This window comes from Acomys minous (assembly GCF_964271855.1).
Source record: "Acomys minous genome assembly, chromosome: 11".
Lineage (NCBI taxonomy): Eukaryota > Metazoa > Chordata > Mammalia > Rodentia > Muridae > Acomys > Acomys minous.
Window position 1 is genome coordinate 80667798 of NC_140492.1, and position 18660 is coordinate 80686457.

At 41.3% G+C, this 18660-nt stretch overlaps 1 protein-coding gene across 8 annotated transcripts in view; it reads left to right on the plus strand.

Moving 5' to 3' along the window:
• The window catches only part of ARB2A (ARB2 cotranscriptional regulator A), a 363769-nt gene extending 347043 nt beyond the window's left edge, over positions 1–16726 (plus strand). For all 8 annotated transcript variants that reach the window (XM_084802553.1, XM_084802560.1, XM_084802551.1 and 5 more), the window contains one exon: positions 13969–16726. In XM_084802553.1, the coding sequence (XP_084658679.1) occupies positions 13969–14111 (143 nt within the window). In that variant the 3' untranslated portion in view covers positions 14112–16726. The remainder of the gene's footprint in view (positions 1–13968) is intronic.
• The last annotated feature ends 1934 nt before the right edge of the window (positions 16727–18660 follow it).

Genomic DNA, 18660 nt, shown 5'->3' on the forward strand with positions numbered 1-18660 from the left:
GTAACTACCAAGCAAGCAGAGACAACTATTACTCTAGTCACAATTTAGTGCCATTAAGTTTATATTATTAAACCACTGTAGAATTTTATCATGCTTTATCCCACTTTATTATAATTTGTAAACACAATATTTTTTCAGGGAAACAGATTCTAACTTTTTTAATGTTGGAATTCCTAAAATGTCTTAATCTTGATACTAAGATTTTCCTTCATGTACAACTTCCTTTAAGAAATTTTTATGATGTTTTTATTTTATTTTATGTATATGAGTGCTCTGTCTGCATGTACACCTACATGCCAAAAGAAGGCATCAGATTACATAGATGGTTGTAAGCCACCATGTGGTTGCTGGGAATTGAACTCAGGACCTCTAGAAGAGCAGATAATGCTCTTAACCCCTGAGCCATCTCTCCAGCCCCTAGGAAAGTTTTTAACAAGCCTATATGTCTACAAGTGGTTATAAATTTTGTTCTACAAACACTTTCTATAAGCCAACATCTTATTTTTGTGTGCAGATTAACCTTCCACCTTAGTCTTAAAAGTAGATTTGCAGATGTGCCCCTCGGTATGACTCTTTAAATTTACTCTGTGGCATAAAAGTAAAATAATAGATGTCATAAACCTAGAGTGATGCCCAAATTGTATCTGATATTCTCTGGGAAATAATCCATCTTTTGCTACTTTAATATGGCCAAATAAAGGGTCACATTAATATTAAATTACTTGAGAAAAAGCACTTTCATAGCCAAGTAATAAAACTTAAAGTTCCGCATACATGGGACTGGAGAGATGACTCAGTGGTTCAGTGAACTCCCTGTTTTTCCAGAGGACCCAGGTTTGGTTCCCAGTGCCAACATAATGGCTCACAAACTTCTATAACTACAGTTCCAGGGGATTTGAGATATACTTCTGGACTCTTTGGGGACTACATATGTATGTTACATAGACATACTTGCAGACAAAAACACCTGTACACATAAAATAACATTTAAAAATTGCTGGAAAGTGATGGTGCATGCCTGTAATCCCAGCTCTCAGGAGGCAGAGGCAGACAGATCTCTTAAATTCGAGGCCAATTTGGTCTACCAAGTGAGTTCCAGGACAGGCAGGGATACACAGAGAAATCCTGTCTCAAAACAATTAATAAAGTAATTAATTAATTAATAATTGAAAAACAAAGTATTGGGTACAGCCAGTATATAAAGCAAAGGAATAGAAATGATATGTTCTTGTCAGGGTCTGTATCACATTTAATTTCATCCACATTTAAGTATATTCATTTTCTTTTACTATGTATTAAGCCCCAAGATTGTAAACATTTACAAATGTAAAAGCAAAATTAATACCAAAGAAAGAAAACTTAATTTCATAAACAATAAATAATGGAATATATTAGTGTGAGGGCCATCTGAAAAGTTTGAGGAGTCCACTTTTTGAAAATCCCAGTGAAAGTTATGTTAGAAGACATCTCTATATAAATGCTGTTAGATTTATGACTATAAACAATCTCCATAATGTTCCCTGGTCATTGTTTAGCTATATCTGGCTGTATGCAGTTATATCAGCAAGCAGTCCTTAATGAAAGTTTATACTGTTTAATTATTCATAAATTCTCCCTGTCCACTGTAATGTTACCTGATAGTAAGTGTTCAGAATCAACAGTGTTCTCACACGATACATCTATGAACATATTAAGCTGTGCCAGGTAAATAAGTTCAAAGTCCTTTAAGAATCCTTGCCATGCAGAAGGCAGTTACACTGTGGTGGTTAATTTTTTTTTTAAGAGCTACGTCTGTGGTGCAGGCTTGTAATGCCCACTTACTGGGTTAAGACAAGAGGATCATAAGTTCAAGACTTGCCTGACCTACATTATGAGTTAATACAGCAAGCCAGGTGGGGAACAGTTCCATATTTCCACATAACCTTAACTAGGATGAGAAGAAACCCAATTAGATATCTAACTGGCAGTATGGAAATAGCCATGATAACTCGATGCCAATTTTGCTTTGTTCATAATAATTGTACTTGTTAGCCAGGGTTATCAGTATACTAGAGTCTATTTTGTTTATAGTTTAAGGTTTTATTATTTCTAAATTTAAATTTTCATTGAAAATAGATTCTTCTCTCATATAATACATGCTTACTACAGCTTCCCCTCCTTCCACTTTTCCCAGCTCCCTCCCCCAATCTCCCCTCTTTCCTAGATTCACTCCCCCTCCTTTTCCCTTCAAAACTGAGCAGGCCTCCAAGAGACATCAACCAAACACGACAAGACAAGATACAATAACACAAGGCAAAAGCCCTCAATATTGAGGCTGGACAAGGCAACCCCATCTAGGAGGAAAAGAGTCCCAAGAGCAGGCAAAAGAGTCATAGAGATACACCTGCTCCCACAGTTAAGAATCCAACAAAAACCCAAGCTAACAGCCGTAACATGTATGCAGAGGACCTGGTGCCGACCCAGGCAGACCCTGCTTGCCACTTCAGTCTCTGTGAGCCCATGTGAGCCCTGCTTAGTCAAGTGAGCGGACCATGTTCTCCTGGTGTCCCCCAGCCCCTGTGACTCCTACAATCTCTCCTCCCCAGAAACTTTTTTTATAATGTAAAGTTTTATAACTGGAAAAATAAAGCACTTAATCATTATAAAGGAAATCAAAACTGAACTTATTCACACTATACTATGGTTATAAGTATGTAGAAAACTCAAATCCTAAAGATACTTTAGAGTTGGCTTTTTCAGTTTTTGGTTGGTTGGTTGGTTGGTTGGTTGGTTGGTTTTTTGTTGTTGTTGTTTCTTTGTGTTGTTGGTTTTTTTTGGAGGGGTTAGGTTTCTCTCTCTCTCTCTCTCTGTGTGTGTGTGTGTGTGTGTGTGTGTGTGTGTGTGTGTGTGTGTGTATGTGTGTTTAAGACAGAATTTCTCTTGTCCTGGAACTTACTCTGTAGACTAGGCTGGTCTCCAACTCAGAGATCCACCTGCCACTGGTATAAAAGGATAGAGGGAGCTGGAGGGGTCAAGGGCACCACAACGAGATGTACAGAAATAACCTGGGCCAATGAGAGTTCACAGAAGCTGAACCACTGGACAAAGACCATGCAGAAGCTAGACCTAGACCCCCTACACATATGTAGCAGATGTGCATCATGGTCAACATGTGGGTCCCCTAACAATGGGAGTAGGAGCTGTCTCTGACTCTGTTGCCTGCTTTAGATCCCTTTCCCCTAGTGGCTTCCTTGTCTGGCCTCCATGGGAGAGGAAACGTTTAGTCTCGCTTCAGCTTGAGATGTCAGGGTGGGTTGATATTGCGGCTAACTTTAGTCTGAACAACCTCCAGAAACTGAGGTAGCAACAGAAGATGCAAGCCACCACCCCTCGGTAATAACTAAACTACCCAATGTGGCCAAAGCTCCAGGTTGATGAAGAACTCCTGCAAGGCAGTGTATTGAAGGGCTTGGAGATAAATCAGCCAGGATCCACGAGCAGAGGAGGTGTCTGTCTTTGACAAGGTTAATTCTGTATAATACAATAGATATAGGAAAGATGACTATAATTTATGTGGAAAGGCAAAGAAACTATATGCCTAAGTACAGGTTTAGAATAAACAGAAGAATTAGCCTGTCCTGTTCTTGTACAGAAACACAGAGAAACTGGATGTTCAGATACTGGAAGCAAGAATATAAAATAATACAGTGCTTTTGGAAGCCATGGCAATGCAGCTGCACTCATGGATGTTTCAGAAAAATAAAAACTATGTTCAGTTTTTTTAAAACTGTACTTGGGCAAATATCCTTTGTCTCTCGGCTTCTTGGCTGCCACTCTGTGAGCTGCTACGATCCAACACACCCTCCTTGTCATGATACACTGAAAACATCAGCCAAGATAAGTCTTCCCCCTCACCATAGGAATAGAAAACATGACAAATGCAGAAAAGGAGGATAAAGATGGGGGTTTTACCATGACTCCGCACTCGTGTGGTTCAGGAGCGTTTGCCAGTGGGTTCTGGAACCTGGAGAAGCCTAGGGAACCAGGCTGGAGAAAGTCTAGCATTCTGTAAGCCTGTGTAAGTTAGGATTCTGATGGATCTCAGACGGCCAGGATGCTGATAGATCTGACCCATTAAGACTGTGCTTATGTACTTTCTCACATACTCTGGTGCCTCACCTTTGACCATGTCCCCTGGAGGGGGAGACCTGGTGGCACTCAAAGGAAGGACAGCAGGTTACCAAGAAGAGACTTGATACCCTATGAGCATATACAGGGGGAGGTAATCCCCCTCAGGAACAGTCATAGGGGAGGGGAATAAGGGGAAAATGGGAGGGAGGGAAGAATGGGAGGATACAAGGGATGGGATAACCATTGAGATGTAACAAGAATAAATTAATAAAGGAGAAAAAAATACAAAAAAAAAAAAAGACTGTGCTTATAGATCAGACAGGAATAAAACACTACAGGTAATTGGACTAGAGGCCACTCATGTTACATTGTGGTCAAGGACATGTCTGCATTTTGTCCATGTCCTGAACCTTTGCCGGAAGCTGAATTTGAAGTTGATGTTTGTAGCTAGTCTGGTAGAAGTCCAAGGCAGTCTAACATCTGGATGGTGGTACAGAAACCAAGAGGACAGTGAAAACTGTGAGCATCAAGCAAAGAGTAACAGCTTAGAAACTTGTACTTTGCCATGTGAAGCTGTGGCCAAAGAGAGTGGAGTACACCAACTGAAAGAGAAGGGCAGTCAGAAAGAAACCAAGTGCTTTGCTTTGGGGCAATAGGAACAGTGTCTTGATAGACAGCTCAGAAATTGGCCTGAGCCTGCCCATCACAAGTCCAAAGCTATAAAGTTTAATTCAGTTCAAAGACTACTTTAAGGAGAGAGCTCCAGAGTCCCCTGCTCACACAAGGCCACCTCAGGACACCTGTCCTCATGCTCAGCCACGTGCAGGCAGTAAGGCTAAGTTCCCAGGAGTCTCTTACTACTTAAAGTGGTTGCCAACCGTGGCACTGTCCACACAATGCTGAATTTGTGGTTTAAAGAAACCTGGGGTGACCAGATAGTGTGTGTCAGGTTGAGAACCTCAGAAAGGGGGTGAAGCATGTGGGTGCAGTAGACCCCACAGGAAGCTAATGAGGGCACAAGCCTGGAGTATCTGCACAGGAAAGCCGCAGAGGTCATGTGAGGCACAGCTGGACCGTCCATAGGAGCAGTCCTGCGCAAAGCCCTTAGAAACGTGCCATGTGCTCTGGGTGCCAGAGATGGAGCCAAGTTCCAAAACTTGGATTTTTAAAATTATATTGTAGTTATTAAGACTTAGTAAACACTCCTGGGCGTTGACTTTATGCATTATGAGATTAGGTATTAGCCTTTTGGAGCCAGTGTGGAATGTTCTTGAATAAGGAGATGTACTTGGGTAACAAGTGGACAAGGAGTAGCATTGTAATGAGTAATTGTAACTGTCAAGCTGATTGGATGGAGCATAGCCTAGGAGATTAGGAAAGCACCTCTGGCTTTCAGTGTGGACATGTGTAGAGAGGACTAGCTGAGGAGGGAAGACCTGCCTTGAACAAAGGTGGTGCCATCCAACAGGTGGAGTGCTGCATGGAATAAAAGAGGGAAGTGGCCCCGTGACACACCAGAGGTGTGCCCTCCGAATCTTGTAGGAATTGTTAATCATCATACCTACCATGCTGCCATCGCTCCCAAAGATTCCAGAACTCTGAGAACCTTTCCTTCCTAGAGTCCCAGACTCTATCTACAAAGCTCTGCCCAAGGCTTTCATCCGGCTCTCTTACCAGCAGATCTCTGTAACTGATGACCACCTCTCCCCCTAGTGCCCACCTTCAGCCTCTGACCATCCTCACTGTGTCTTGTCAGAGTACGTTTCATATGCTGAACAGATCGTTTCCACTGGTTGCTTTAAATGTTCTGTCATCTCCTACTAGCAAGTGTGCTTAACGAACAGAGCTTGTACATATCCTTCTTGCAACTGTAGTCCAGATCCAAGAAACAGAACGTGGTATACAGTAAACACATGTGTGAATAAGTGAAGTCAGACACTCTGGGAGAAATGACCTGCCCATGAAGTATATTCTGTCACTGGGATATACAGTTGAGGGTCAGAGGATTCAACGGAGCCAGTGCAGAGTTTGGTCTGAAAAGAAATTTGTATTTAGAACTCTCATTGTTTTATTTTTTGTGCGTGTCCTGTCTCACCCTTCCAGTGGGATGTTAGTCTTCTCGGCACCGTTTGTTGAAGATATTCTCTCCTCATCTTGCCCTCTTAGTGCCCTTCTCATGACTGTACATGGTTCGATTTCCAGACTCTACGCTGGTTCAATGTTTTATACTATTTTGATTATTACAGCTTCCTAAAATAGTTTTAAGTCAGTAAGTGTCATCTCTCCAACATTGTTTTTCTCTCTCTCAGTATTGTTTTGGCTAGTCAGGTTTTGTGGCTCTATATAAATTTTAAGATTTGTTTCTATTTTCATGGAAAGCACCATTGGAGTTTTAATAGGGCTTTGCCACTCTATGGATAGATCTCCAAATTCTAAGTGCAGAAAAAGAAAAGACAGACATAGAAAAAGTTAACATGCTCTCACTTACATGGACTCTTTACAAAGTCAAATAAAAGTCAGATATAGTGGTACATACCTTTAATCCCAGCACTTGAGAAGCAGAGACCAGCTTGGTCTAAATAGAGAGCTCCAGACCAAGCTGCATAGAGACACCCTGTCTCAAAAAAAAACAAAACAAAACAAAACAAAAAACAAAAAACAAAAAAACAAAAACAAAAAAGGCAATGTAGAGAAGAGAGAATAGATACAGAGAATTAAGATGGTAAGGTGAAGAGAAGCAAAGGAGCTGAGTCTAGAGCACCCGAGGTAGTAAGTGAAAGACATGAGCAACATAGCTAGTAAAAAACATTTTGTATTAGTGATTCTGTGAAGAACAATATTTTAGGTGTTCTTAGCATAAAAGAAGATAATTGTGTGAGGTGCATGTTATTTCGTCCTACTGCAGTGACCATTTTACTCTGTATGTATCTTACATTATCATATGATAGACATCAAACATATTCAATAAAGTTTATACTTAAATAATATTTAAATCATGTAAAATACCCAAAGACCAGAAGAGGGCATTGAATCCCTTGGGACTGGAGTTAGACTTGGTTGTGAGCTGCTGCCATGTGGGTGCTTGGGACTGAACCTGGGTCCTCTGGAATAACAGCCAGTGCTCTTAATTGCTAGGCCCTCCAGCCTTTTTGCCCACTCTTAAGCATCAATTTTAAAGGGAATTGATATATCTTTACAGGCCAAGTCTTAAGTAACATATGATGGAACAAGCATTAAAACCAAAGAAGGCAGGCCAGGCATAGTGGTGCACAATTTAAACGTAGCACTTAGGAGTCTGTCCATGGGTTTGAGGTCAGCCTATTCTACCTAGAGATTTCCAGGATAGCCAGGGCTACACAGTAAGACCCCCATCTCAAAACTGAAAAAGAAAGGAAAGGAAGGAAGGATCTGTATCCCAGATGTCTAGGGTCAACAGATAAAGTAATAAAAGTACATCTGTTTGTTGATTTTGTGAGGACTGATTAGACAGGCTTGGCTTGGGTTCAGTGGGAGGACTTTGTAGCTACTAAAGGCTCTACTCTTTACTTGCCAGAGTTATCTCCATGGGTCTCATTGCCCTGTTAAATCCCACCAGAGCTAAGAGACATTGGCAGCAAGTTGCTAAACTAACAAAAGGACAGGCGTCCCCCAGAAGCTGAAGATATCTGGGGTTTCCACATCCAATGTTTCCGTCCATATCTCAGCCTATCTCTTCTCTTAGGTAAAACCTGACATCACACGTTTAGGGTCTCAGCACAATGCCAAGGACTTGCTACCATGTTAGCAATGGAGGCAGGCAGCTGAGAACACTGCAGTTTGTTTACTAAGCTGCGTGGCTGTCACGCGGTCCCAGGGCAAGCCCTTCCCCCACCCACCTCCTCCCTGTGTGGCTGTCCCACATTGCACTTCCAACCCACAAGACTTCCTTGGCAACCATTCTCTGTTCAAATATAAGTTTGTATTTTTAAATTATATCCTTTTTAGAAAGTCCAACATTCATTTTTTTTTAACAATTCAGTGGTTTTGCTTTCTTTTTAGGAGGCACATTGTTTCTCAGTACTCTGATTTTTCTCTGATTCTCTAAAAAGGTCTAAAAGTAACTGTTGGTGAGTTCATAAATTTATTTTTTATAAAGATTTATTTATTTATTATGTATACAATGTTCTGCCTGCCTGCCAAAAGAGGGCACCAGATCTCATTTCAGATGACTATGAGCCACCATGTGGTTGCTGGGAATTGAACTCAGGACCTGTGGAAGAGCAGACAGTGCTCTTAACCTCTGAGCCATCTCTCCCGCACAAGTTCATAAACTTATTAGTTAATCCCACTGGGACTCACTAATACATATTACAGACTCTTGATTTTTATATATGAGGTTTTTTTTTTTTTCAAGAATTCCCTTGCCTGTTATTATCAACATAGCTGTATTGACAAGGTCTTCATTGCTTCCTAATTGGGTATACTTCTTTTTCTTGTTAAAGAAAAAATTTCAAAATCAAACCTTGTTATTTTGAAAGATAGACATGTTACCCTGTTGATATTAATGCGTCTCATACACTTATATTTTCTTTTCTTGTTTGCCATAGGAACTTACATTGCATCAGTAATGAATATTTATTCATTGCCTTTGTGTGTGTGTGTGTGTGTGTGTGTGTGTGTGTGTGTGTGTGTGTGTGTGTGTGTGTGTGTGTTCATGCATGCATGAGCTCACGCACATCTTTGGGCACACACACAGGAGACAAAATAGGGGCACATGGTGAGAGAAATCTCCCTGAAATAAAGATATAAGAATATTGTCTCATATTCAGAGGTGACTTTATGAACAGTAATATTCCCTATTCTAACCAGGATCTAACATGTAAATTATACATGGAATGTTGAAATTATTCTATGACCTTTTGGTCTTGGGCTGTGTAAGATAAAGTGACTAGTAATAATTAAAACAGTGAATCAAACCAAGAAGTTCTGAGTTATCTTTTTTTGGTAAGTGTTTCTCCACAATTATAATGTTCTTAAGTTTCTGCTCTCTATTCATTACTTATAATTTACCAGTAAACCTCCTATATGGCAAAAGTGTTTATGTGAGTTCATGCTGTGTGTGTGTGTGTGTGTGTGTGTGTGTGTGTGTGTAAAACATCACTTGTTTGATTATCTACTTTTAGAGACTCTTCCTTCTGTTACAGAATTTGTTAATGGTGGAAGTAACATAGTTGTTCATGTTAAGACACTCCTTCTACTGGGCTAGGAGTATAGTTTAGCAATCCCTGTGGTCAATCCCAACACCAAAGTATATATTTTTAAAAATCAATTTACACTTAACTTTTTAAAGATTTGGTTTTTAATTATATATATGGGAATGTGTGTACATGTGAGTTCAGTTGCCCATGAAGGCCAAAGGCATGATATCCCCTGGAGCTGGACTTACAAGTGGTTATGAGCCGCCTGGAGTAGATGCTGGGAATTGAACTCAGATCCCCTGAAAAGCTCAAGATGGAGCAGTTTCTCCACCCCTCTACATATGACTTTTTAAAATGAGTACTAGAAAAAAACTAAGCTACAACTTCAAAATAGTATACATCTGTCAATATATGGTTTTGCCCCGTGCACACCCCCTCTGCCCCTCCACTCCCCAATATTATAAGCATTAAGATCCAGTGAACAGGCCCATAGACAAGGCTGCTGTCTTTGTTCCCTTTCCTGTTGCTATGATAAAATACCTTAGTAAATGCCACTTGATGAAGAAAAGGCTTATTTTGACTCCTAAGCATGCACTCCCATGCACAAACCTACAGAGAGACACACACATACACATAATTTAAAATTAAATGCTTTAAGTGGTCATTCTTTGAGCACTATTTAGTACATATTTTCATGTTAATTTGTCAATATTTTAATGAAACTTTGTCTCTGAAATTTTTTAAGATTTCTGAAATTTTTAAGATTAATTTTATTAATGCATATGGGTGTTTTGTGTACATTTATGCCTGTGCACCACAGGGTCCACAAAGGCCAGAATAGTGTGTTGCATACACTATAGCTGGAGTTATAGGTGATTGTGAGCCACCATTGGGTGCTGGGAATGAACCTGCGTCCTCTGCAAGAGCAACAAGTACTCTTAACAACTGACTCACCTTTTCAGCCCCACTGAATTTTAAAAAATGATCTCCAAACATATGCTTGAAATGTGTGTATGCAAACCAAAACTGACATGTAATTAGGCATCTCCCAAATGCTACTTATAACTGTTTAAAAAAAAAAAAATCACTGCCAGCGATCGAAGGATGGCTCCACTGGTGAAATGCCTGCCTTTTAACCACAGGAGCCTGAGTTAAATCCCCAGCACTCATATAAAAGAATTCAGACAGAGTGGATGGTGTGTCCTTGTAATCCCAGCACTGGGAGGGCAGAGCGAGACAGGCAGGCCCATGGAACTCACCTGCAAGCCAGCCTATCCCACTTGGTGAGGTCCAAGGACAATGCGAAACCTCATCTCCAAAAACGGCAGTGCCTGAGGAATAACACATGAGGCTCTTCTCCGGCCTTCACATGCACTCCTACACACACACACACATACACACACACACACACACACACACACACACACACACACACACACACACGTGTGTGCAGTCATGCACACACATGAACGTATCCACAAAGCCCACTTCCAAAACCTATCAATTTTTTCAATTAAAAATGTTTTTGGATCTCATATACACACTTCCAAAGATTGAGAATGTTTTAATTTTAAAAGTTTTTGAGAATTTTATACATGAGTACTTTATTCACAACATTCCCCACCCATCCCTCTTCCTGCTCCAATTCCTTCCATGTTACCCCCTCACTCTCAAATTATTGACCCCCTCCTTTTATTGCTGCATGTATGTATGTATGTATGTATGTATGTATGTATGTATGTATGTATATGTGTGTATAGAGCCTGCCAAGCCCACTGAGTGGTGCTCAAGTGTGTATCGGTGTGTGTCCACTGGAACTGAGTACCCTGTCAGGGGCATGTTCCTAGGAAGACAGATTTGCCCTACCTCTGCAGTCATCTAAGGATGAGGCTCAAGAACTGTTTATAACTTTCATGTTAAACTTCAATGTGCACGTGCTATGGCACACGTATAGAGGTCAGAAGACAACTTCCTGGGACCATTCCCTTCCTTCCACCATGTGGGTCCTGGGGCTGAACTCAGGATGCCAAGCTCAGAGGCAAGCACTGTCACCTGCAAGCCACCCACCTCACCAGCTCAAAAGGAGAGACTTCTATAGAGATATAAAATACACATTTACCTCCCCTGCCCTAACTGAGTTACCTAGAGTGGGTAACTCAGTTGACACCCTACTTTACTTACTAGCAATTTTCACTCTTCTGATAAAAGCATACAATCTCATTATTTCATCTTTATTTGTAAGGGTAAATGTTGAGAGCAACTTCAAGTTTGCAATTCTTGTTTGTATACCGGTCTTTTCAGACCAGGACTACTCAAACAAAGAATTGTCATAAGCTAAAACAAAAAAAAAATTATTTTGTAGTGATTTTGTCATCAAAGACATTTGTTCATCCTTCAGAAAGATTGTCACTAAGAAAGAGAGGAAGTTAAAATTGCTTGAGAGCAAAATAATGTGGGGTTTTTTTTTTTCCTTGAGACCATTGACTGGAAGTCTCTCCAGAGTCATAGATTGAATTGGTTTCCAAGGAGTGGGAGGATTGTGAGAGGAGCTCCCTGGGAGAGCTGCAGATTGATGCTCACCTGGCAGCACGGCTAGATGTAACTGATCGTCATGGAGAAACGCCAAGTGTGCGTAGGTTAGGAAGTGGGAAGGAAAGAGTCACAGCACATGGGGGAAGGCTTCCTGGGTTTGGGAATAGCTGTTGTCTTGTATTATGCATCCGAGGATGGTCGTTCGTAAGGAAGAAATGCAGACTCTCTGTCATCAGGAGTGCAGTTTAATGGTTGGTACTGAGCTGCAAGTGGATCGCAGAGACCCTACAGAAAAGGAAGCTTTTCATAAACCTGCCCAGAGACAGAGCCTTCTTCTAGAAATATTCATGACATTTATTTGAAACAGACATATTTGAAGATGTCTAGAACTGTTCACTTGCGCTTTAAGAATATGATTATCTCCACAGTCAAAGGAATCTTGGTGGGTATCATTTGAGTAATTAGTAAGAAGAAAATACGATAATGATGTGGGCATGTGCCATGTGTTTTAAAGAACTTGTAATTTTACACACATACTGATGAAGTCAGACCTTTTTTCCCTAAGAATTCTGTTAAGAATTATCAGAATGCATTCAGGCCCTTCAGGACATAACAGTAAAACCTATCTATACTTCATCAATCCCTTCCACCAAATAAATTGAATTTTTGCCAGAAATTTGTAAGCAAATAGAGAAATGACCTCGTTTTTCAGACTGAATACAGTGGTGTGGGAGGATGTGTCTCCGGGGGGTATGACTTCAGTAGTGGATCTTATTCCAAGTACAGATTCATAGGGACAGAGAAGAGGGGTTAAAAACATTATTGTAAAGGGCACCTGTGAAGAGATGAGTTCTCCAGTAGGGACAGCACCCACAGCTAAGGCACATGCACCAACTATAGCTCTCTGCTCGCTGGCCAACCAAATGCAACCAGAGCATCTTTATTGTTATATCTCCCAGATTGTGATACTGTCACAAAGCTGTTGCTAGGCAACAAATGTGGTTACCAGGTCTCAGCGAATAGCTGAAGGGGGGGGGGGGAAGCAAAGTGTTGCACCATTGTAGAGTAACCATAGCAATGACCTACTATTACAGACTAAAGAATTATCATTAACGATGTTAAAGTATCAGAGGCCCTGAATTCGGAGACTTCCAAGCAATATCTACATAATTGAGCAACTGCAGAGGAGATTTCAACTGGTTCAAAGCTACCCACTCATAATTTCTATGGAGGCGTATTTGTAGTTCTTTTTATTTTAATTTTTAAAATCGATTATGAAGTTATTGGTTAAGTTGTATGTGTCATCACAAATAACTTTTCTTATGCCCATATTATTGCTTAGTGTACGCCTATGTCTACATGTTTCTCGCTGCCTTTGTCAAACTAAAGGTTCCATTTGGCTTGAAAAATACTGTATGATGTTCAACCCAAGCCACAGACAGAAACTGTAGTTTAAAAAAAAAATGGTAAATTGAAAATCTACCATTTCTCTGAATTTCCCGACTGAATAGGAGACCTAAACGCTCTTTCAGTGGTTCAGCTTTGAAACACTTTATGTCTGGGTTTTCTAGACTTGTTCTAAAAATCTGCAAAGCATGTGGCCCGCCTAGGATACTTTCAAGGCCCCTGGTCGCCTTTTGAATCTGGCCTTTCATTAAATATCTCCAGTGATTTGGTCCCAGTGACCTCGCTGATGTTTCCAACATCAGAGACTGGGCCAGGCCAGAAAAAGAATTATTTCCCCCTTTCTGCCTGGGAAGCCAAGACACCCAGGCGCTTAGGGGTGGGTGTGGTGGAATCGGGATCCCGGAAACCAATCCCAGGCCTAGGGAAGTGGGTGGTTTCTGGGCGGGAGAGGGAGTGGTCCTTCCCGCGGAGCTACTGGATTGGCCCGGAGGGCTAGAGGCCCCTGGAGCTGGCACCCCGGGGCCTGGCGGGCAAGTTCTGGCCGGGGAGGGAGGGGGGTGGGGAAGGCGGGGACCAGCGCGGTAGGTAGCCCGCCCCGGGGCCCAGCGGCACTGGGTCCCGGAGCCTGGAAGCGAGCTCGCGGGTGGCGGTGCACTGGCCGGGAGGGCGGGGCTCCTCGCCGCCTGCTGGCGGCCACACACCCGCACAACACCTCGTAATCCCGCGTGTGTCGTCTCCGCAGGCACCGACCGTCACGAGCTGACTTCCTGGAAGAGCTTCCCGTCGATCTTCAAATTCTTCGCCGAAGCCTCGGAGGCCAAGAGCAGCTCGCAGAAGCCGGCCCTGACGCGGCGCTCGCACCGGATCAAGCACGAGGAGCTGTGAGCGCGCAGCCGCCCGCCGCGCCCGCCCGCCGCCCGCAGCCTCCCGGCCCCCGTTAGATTGCTTTCTTTCTCCAGCACAGGGTCCCGACGTGTTCGTCTATATAGCATTTTGCATTTTTTTTTTCTAGATGAGTGCAACTGTCAAAGCAATATGGATTCAGCGGCCGCGTTTCCCGCGGCTGAGCGGGGCTGAGCGCAGCGGGGCCGTGGCCGACCGAGGCTTGACAGCGCCGGGTGCGCCGGGGCCCTCGCGCCTCTAATTGCCGGGCGATCCGCCGGCGCTGCGGCCAAGCGGCGTCTGCGCGGTCCTACCGCCCGCTGTAGCGCGGCCGCAGCTGCCCAGCCTCAGTCGCGCCCGTTTTTATTCCCCTTTAAATCTAGCAAGCTTTTATTCTAGACCTCAAACCTTGATTTCAACCAGGTTTTTTCCCTCAGGTCATCTTATAAGCCCCTCTCCCTTTTTTTAGAAAGCCACACACCCAAGTCCTAAAAATGCCAACTTTAAATTCAGAACATGAATGCCATGTTGTTCTATGTAGTTTGGGAAGTACAAATTGATCTCCCCCCCTATGACGACTTATTTTCATTTCAAGACCAAAAAAAAGAACATTGCATAAAAATCCTAAAGCTCCGAATCCAAATCCTCTTTTCTGGGCATTCCTGCCCAGTTGAACTAGAGTCCTAATGTCTTTGATTTCAGGAGAGAATGTTCAAACGAAACCATAAGCAAAGCTTTTAGGTGTTAAGTATAAGGCCCCATTTTCAGTGAAATTTCCAAGTGACTTACAAGAACTGCCCATACTGTTAAGAATGTAGCAAATGAGTGGCGTCGTAGTTTAGATGATCTGGCTTAAGGTTTGCTTTTTATGTACTCAGTGTAAAGCGGCGATCTGGCTGTTAACCCTCACTAAGTCTACTTTGACTGGCCTTGTATTAAACCCTTTCAGATGCAGCATTTTTTTTTTTTTTTACTATCATCAAGAAAATGAAACTGTCTTCTGAAAGGCCAAACAGGGTCAACAAACTGTGAATGAATTCCTCCTTTAGGTCCAAAATGCCTAGTGTTCCTCTTCCTGTGATGGGGTTTTACCCTATAATTCCAACAGTTAGTTCCTTTAGCCCAACTACAATCTGTGAAGTACAGAAGATAAAATATGTTGAGATTTTACTGGCTTTCAAATTAAAACATTAAACATTAATTACTTGCAGAATTTAATTAGTGAAGGTTATATCCAGTGGGTGAGATCATGAATTTAATACTTGCATCATTTTTTAAAAGTGAATTCAACAAGTAATCTGTCTGGCTTGTTTGAGAACATGAGAAAGTGTATCCAAAATGATTCTGAGGCACTGTTTAATGCCCTGAAAGAATAACCTGAGCTCAACCACCTCATGGAAAAAAATGTTTTTATATCATGAACTGATTTCATCAAGTATTAAAACAGGTAATACCTCATGCTGTTTGGCATATCCATATGTCTAGCAGGTCTGTAGTTTCAGAGAAAGTGAGGTCAGGTGTTCAGTGGTCACAGCTGGGCATCTTCTGATATTACTTAAGCAGAAACAACCTAGGAACAATTTTAAAGGGCATTGTATCCAGTGCCTGGGTGGTTTAAAATGCATTACTCCAACAATGTCAAGTACATTGTTCTGTCATATTGACCCTTTAGACTTCTGAATTTAGAAGGGATTGGTGAACTATATAAAATTGATATCTTCCCAATTTGAAAAATTGGTGTGGATTGAATATATCATACCAAATGTTATAAATTGGTATTTTCAGTGTATGAAAATGTTCACGAGAAACTAATTTTACAGCATGAAAGGAAATAAATAAACAGGCATGCAGGGCTAGATTTGCAAAGCTTCTGCAGCTGAATTACAGCAAAGTGACCGTGCTCAACTTAGGAACCAAAGTCTTGTGCTTCCCTCCAGGTTCCTTTCTGCTGTTCTTAAATCTTGCTTAGAGAAAGTTCCTGTTTCACTGAGATGAGTGCTTCACAGTCACTGGATGGTAACTTTGTTGTCCGTCTGGGGAAGAGCAGTTTACAAAGTTTTGTAAATGTCTCTTACTGCTTGTGGCTCTTCACTGTAGCAACCCAGAGGGAGCCAGGCCAAGCATGCCAGCTCACCAGCTGATAACGTGTGACCTCTTAGCGTGGTGATGGGGATGCTGCTGGGGTGCGTGTAATGATGGATTCACCTCGGCTTTCTTGGGATAACAAGTTCTTGGCTGTACCCCTGCACGGAGTGGCCACTGTTAGTACTTCTAACACGCAGGGGTATAAAGGTAGGCTGTGGGATATTTTTTTTATTAATCTTATACTTAGTTCTTAGAGTAAATAGATTGAGAAAGGCATAAATTGGAGATACAGAATACTCTGCTTCAGATTTCGAGCTAAGGTACCTAACATGCAGCCCTTGAAAGTCACCCTGGATATTTGGAAGAGCATCTACTTGTAATGACTGTTCTTTTCTCGGATTTCTGCCTTATGCTTCCTGGCATGCGTTTTCTTTTTGTTTGTGTGTCAAAAAAAATAATAATAAAGCACAGGAGTTTCCTATAATCTTCTGCTTACCATTTAAAAATAAAAAAAAAAGTTTTCCAACAGACAACTGTGTATTATTCTTCCTCAGAAGTTCTTTTTTCACCAACTGCACAGAGGCTTTCAAAGCTGAAACCTAACAGGAGTGATGTGACCACATCCAGCAATAGTTATAAGCCTCATAGTCCCTTACTGATGCTGCTATTATTGCTGTAAAGCAATACCCTAACCTCAGCTGAGTCACTGTGTGGCTCACACATGTCAGAAAGGTAACACTTTTATAAAATATCTCAGTATATAAGTATCTTCTTAGCAAGGAAATTAGAACAACTTGTCTTCAAAATGTTTTATAAATAAACATTAATAGACAGTGAATATATTTTCCAAAGGGAGCCTGGTGTGTAGCTCCCAAACTGCTGATGGTGAGCGTGCAGTGAGCTAGCACATTCACCTTTATGCTACAGCTATATTCCTTTCTAAACCTCTCACTCCTTTGAGAGGGTTTGGGTGAGAGAGCATGTTAACTAAATTAGCACTGCTCATAAACTCGAATTTTTAAAAATGTTGCTGTGGATTGCCTAGAGATCCAATCCAAACAAGTATATCTTACATGAAATCATTGTTTAGATTGTTAACTGATAGGTTCTCTTTGGAAGCTGTACTCTGAAATCATTTAAGAAAGATGATTGTTAAGGAACTTTCGCATTATAAAAGTCCACAGTGTGGATTTTTGAAAAATTTGCTCCTGTCTTGTGGGAAGATGTTAAAAAAAATAAACATGAGGCCTTTAAATAATTGAAATATGGGTGAACAAAGTGGAGCTAGTTGTGGTGACTACTTAGGTACCCTCTGGTATAATATTATAAAGTAAAAGTCTCTAAGAAATACCCCTTTAAAAAAAAACAAAACTTTCCTTCTTTCCTTGTGTAGAATGACTAAATAGGAGTTTCTTGGGTTCTCTATCTTTTTATCTAATACTCCATTAATCTTTTTAAAAAATAAGTTGGAGTCTGGGAAAGGGTTTCTTTCCCAGGGTTCAACACTGAACATCACAGTACTCAAATAAGAATGGACACCAATTGGGGTGCTGGGGAGGGAGCACAAAGTGCATTAAGAGAGGCCCATGGATAGAAGTAGTTATCAAAGTGGTCCAGCATATTTTTAGGAGACAATGATCATTCTAAACCTTACACTTAGAAGGGATGGATGTTGATTTAATTGATTCATTTGGATCAGTGTTTTTAAAGTTTCACACTACTGCTCTTTCATGAAGTGATGTCTTTAGCAGTCAGTGGTTTGACATGAGACCTCTCAGTTTTCATCAGTGGGACACTCCATGACTTCTAAAACTATGCAACAGCCTGTGGTGGTAACTTTGGGACTGGGAGATCTCAAGACTAATGTAGCTGGTAGAATGAAGAAACATTGTTCATTCGCAGCACAAAAATTGTAAAGAAATAATAATGGGAAATGAAGTGCAAAAGCTAAAGATTCACTATTTAGAGAAAGCTGTCCTGAAGGTTTTGGACATCATAGAGTTGCCAGTATTTTCACTGTGGGTGTAAAACTTAGAAAATGAAAATTAGACTTAATCCATAATGTCTTTCCAGGCAACTCCTTCAGGCCCTTCTTTGCCTTGAAGCTTGTAGAAAACCTTTTCCCTATACTCTTGAGTATTGTTGGAATTGAACTTTGTTTAAACAGCCATGAGACAGCACCTGTGTCTCCAGATCACTCAGCTTCTTCTCTGTGGCTGTTATATTGTGTGAAATTGTCATAGGTAAAATGATATTGAACTAACTTACACTGTGACCAAAACAAAGAATCTGAGATGAAAACCACCTAACATCCCCAAAATGATATGTCCCTTTAAAGTTTACAATTTGAATAATGAACTCAGATAGAAAGTTGGCAGGAAAGCAAGCAAGCTACAGCACCATCACATCACAAACCATTTCACTTTCCTGTCCAATTTCAGAGTGCATGTGTTTGTGAGTATTTCAC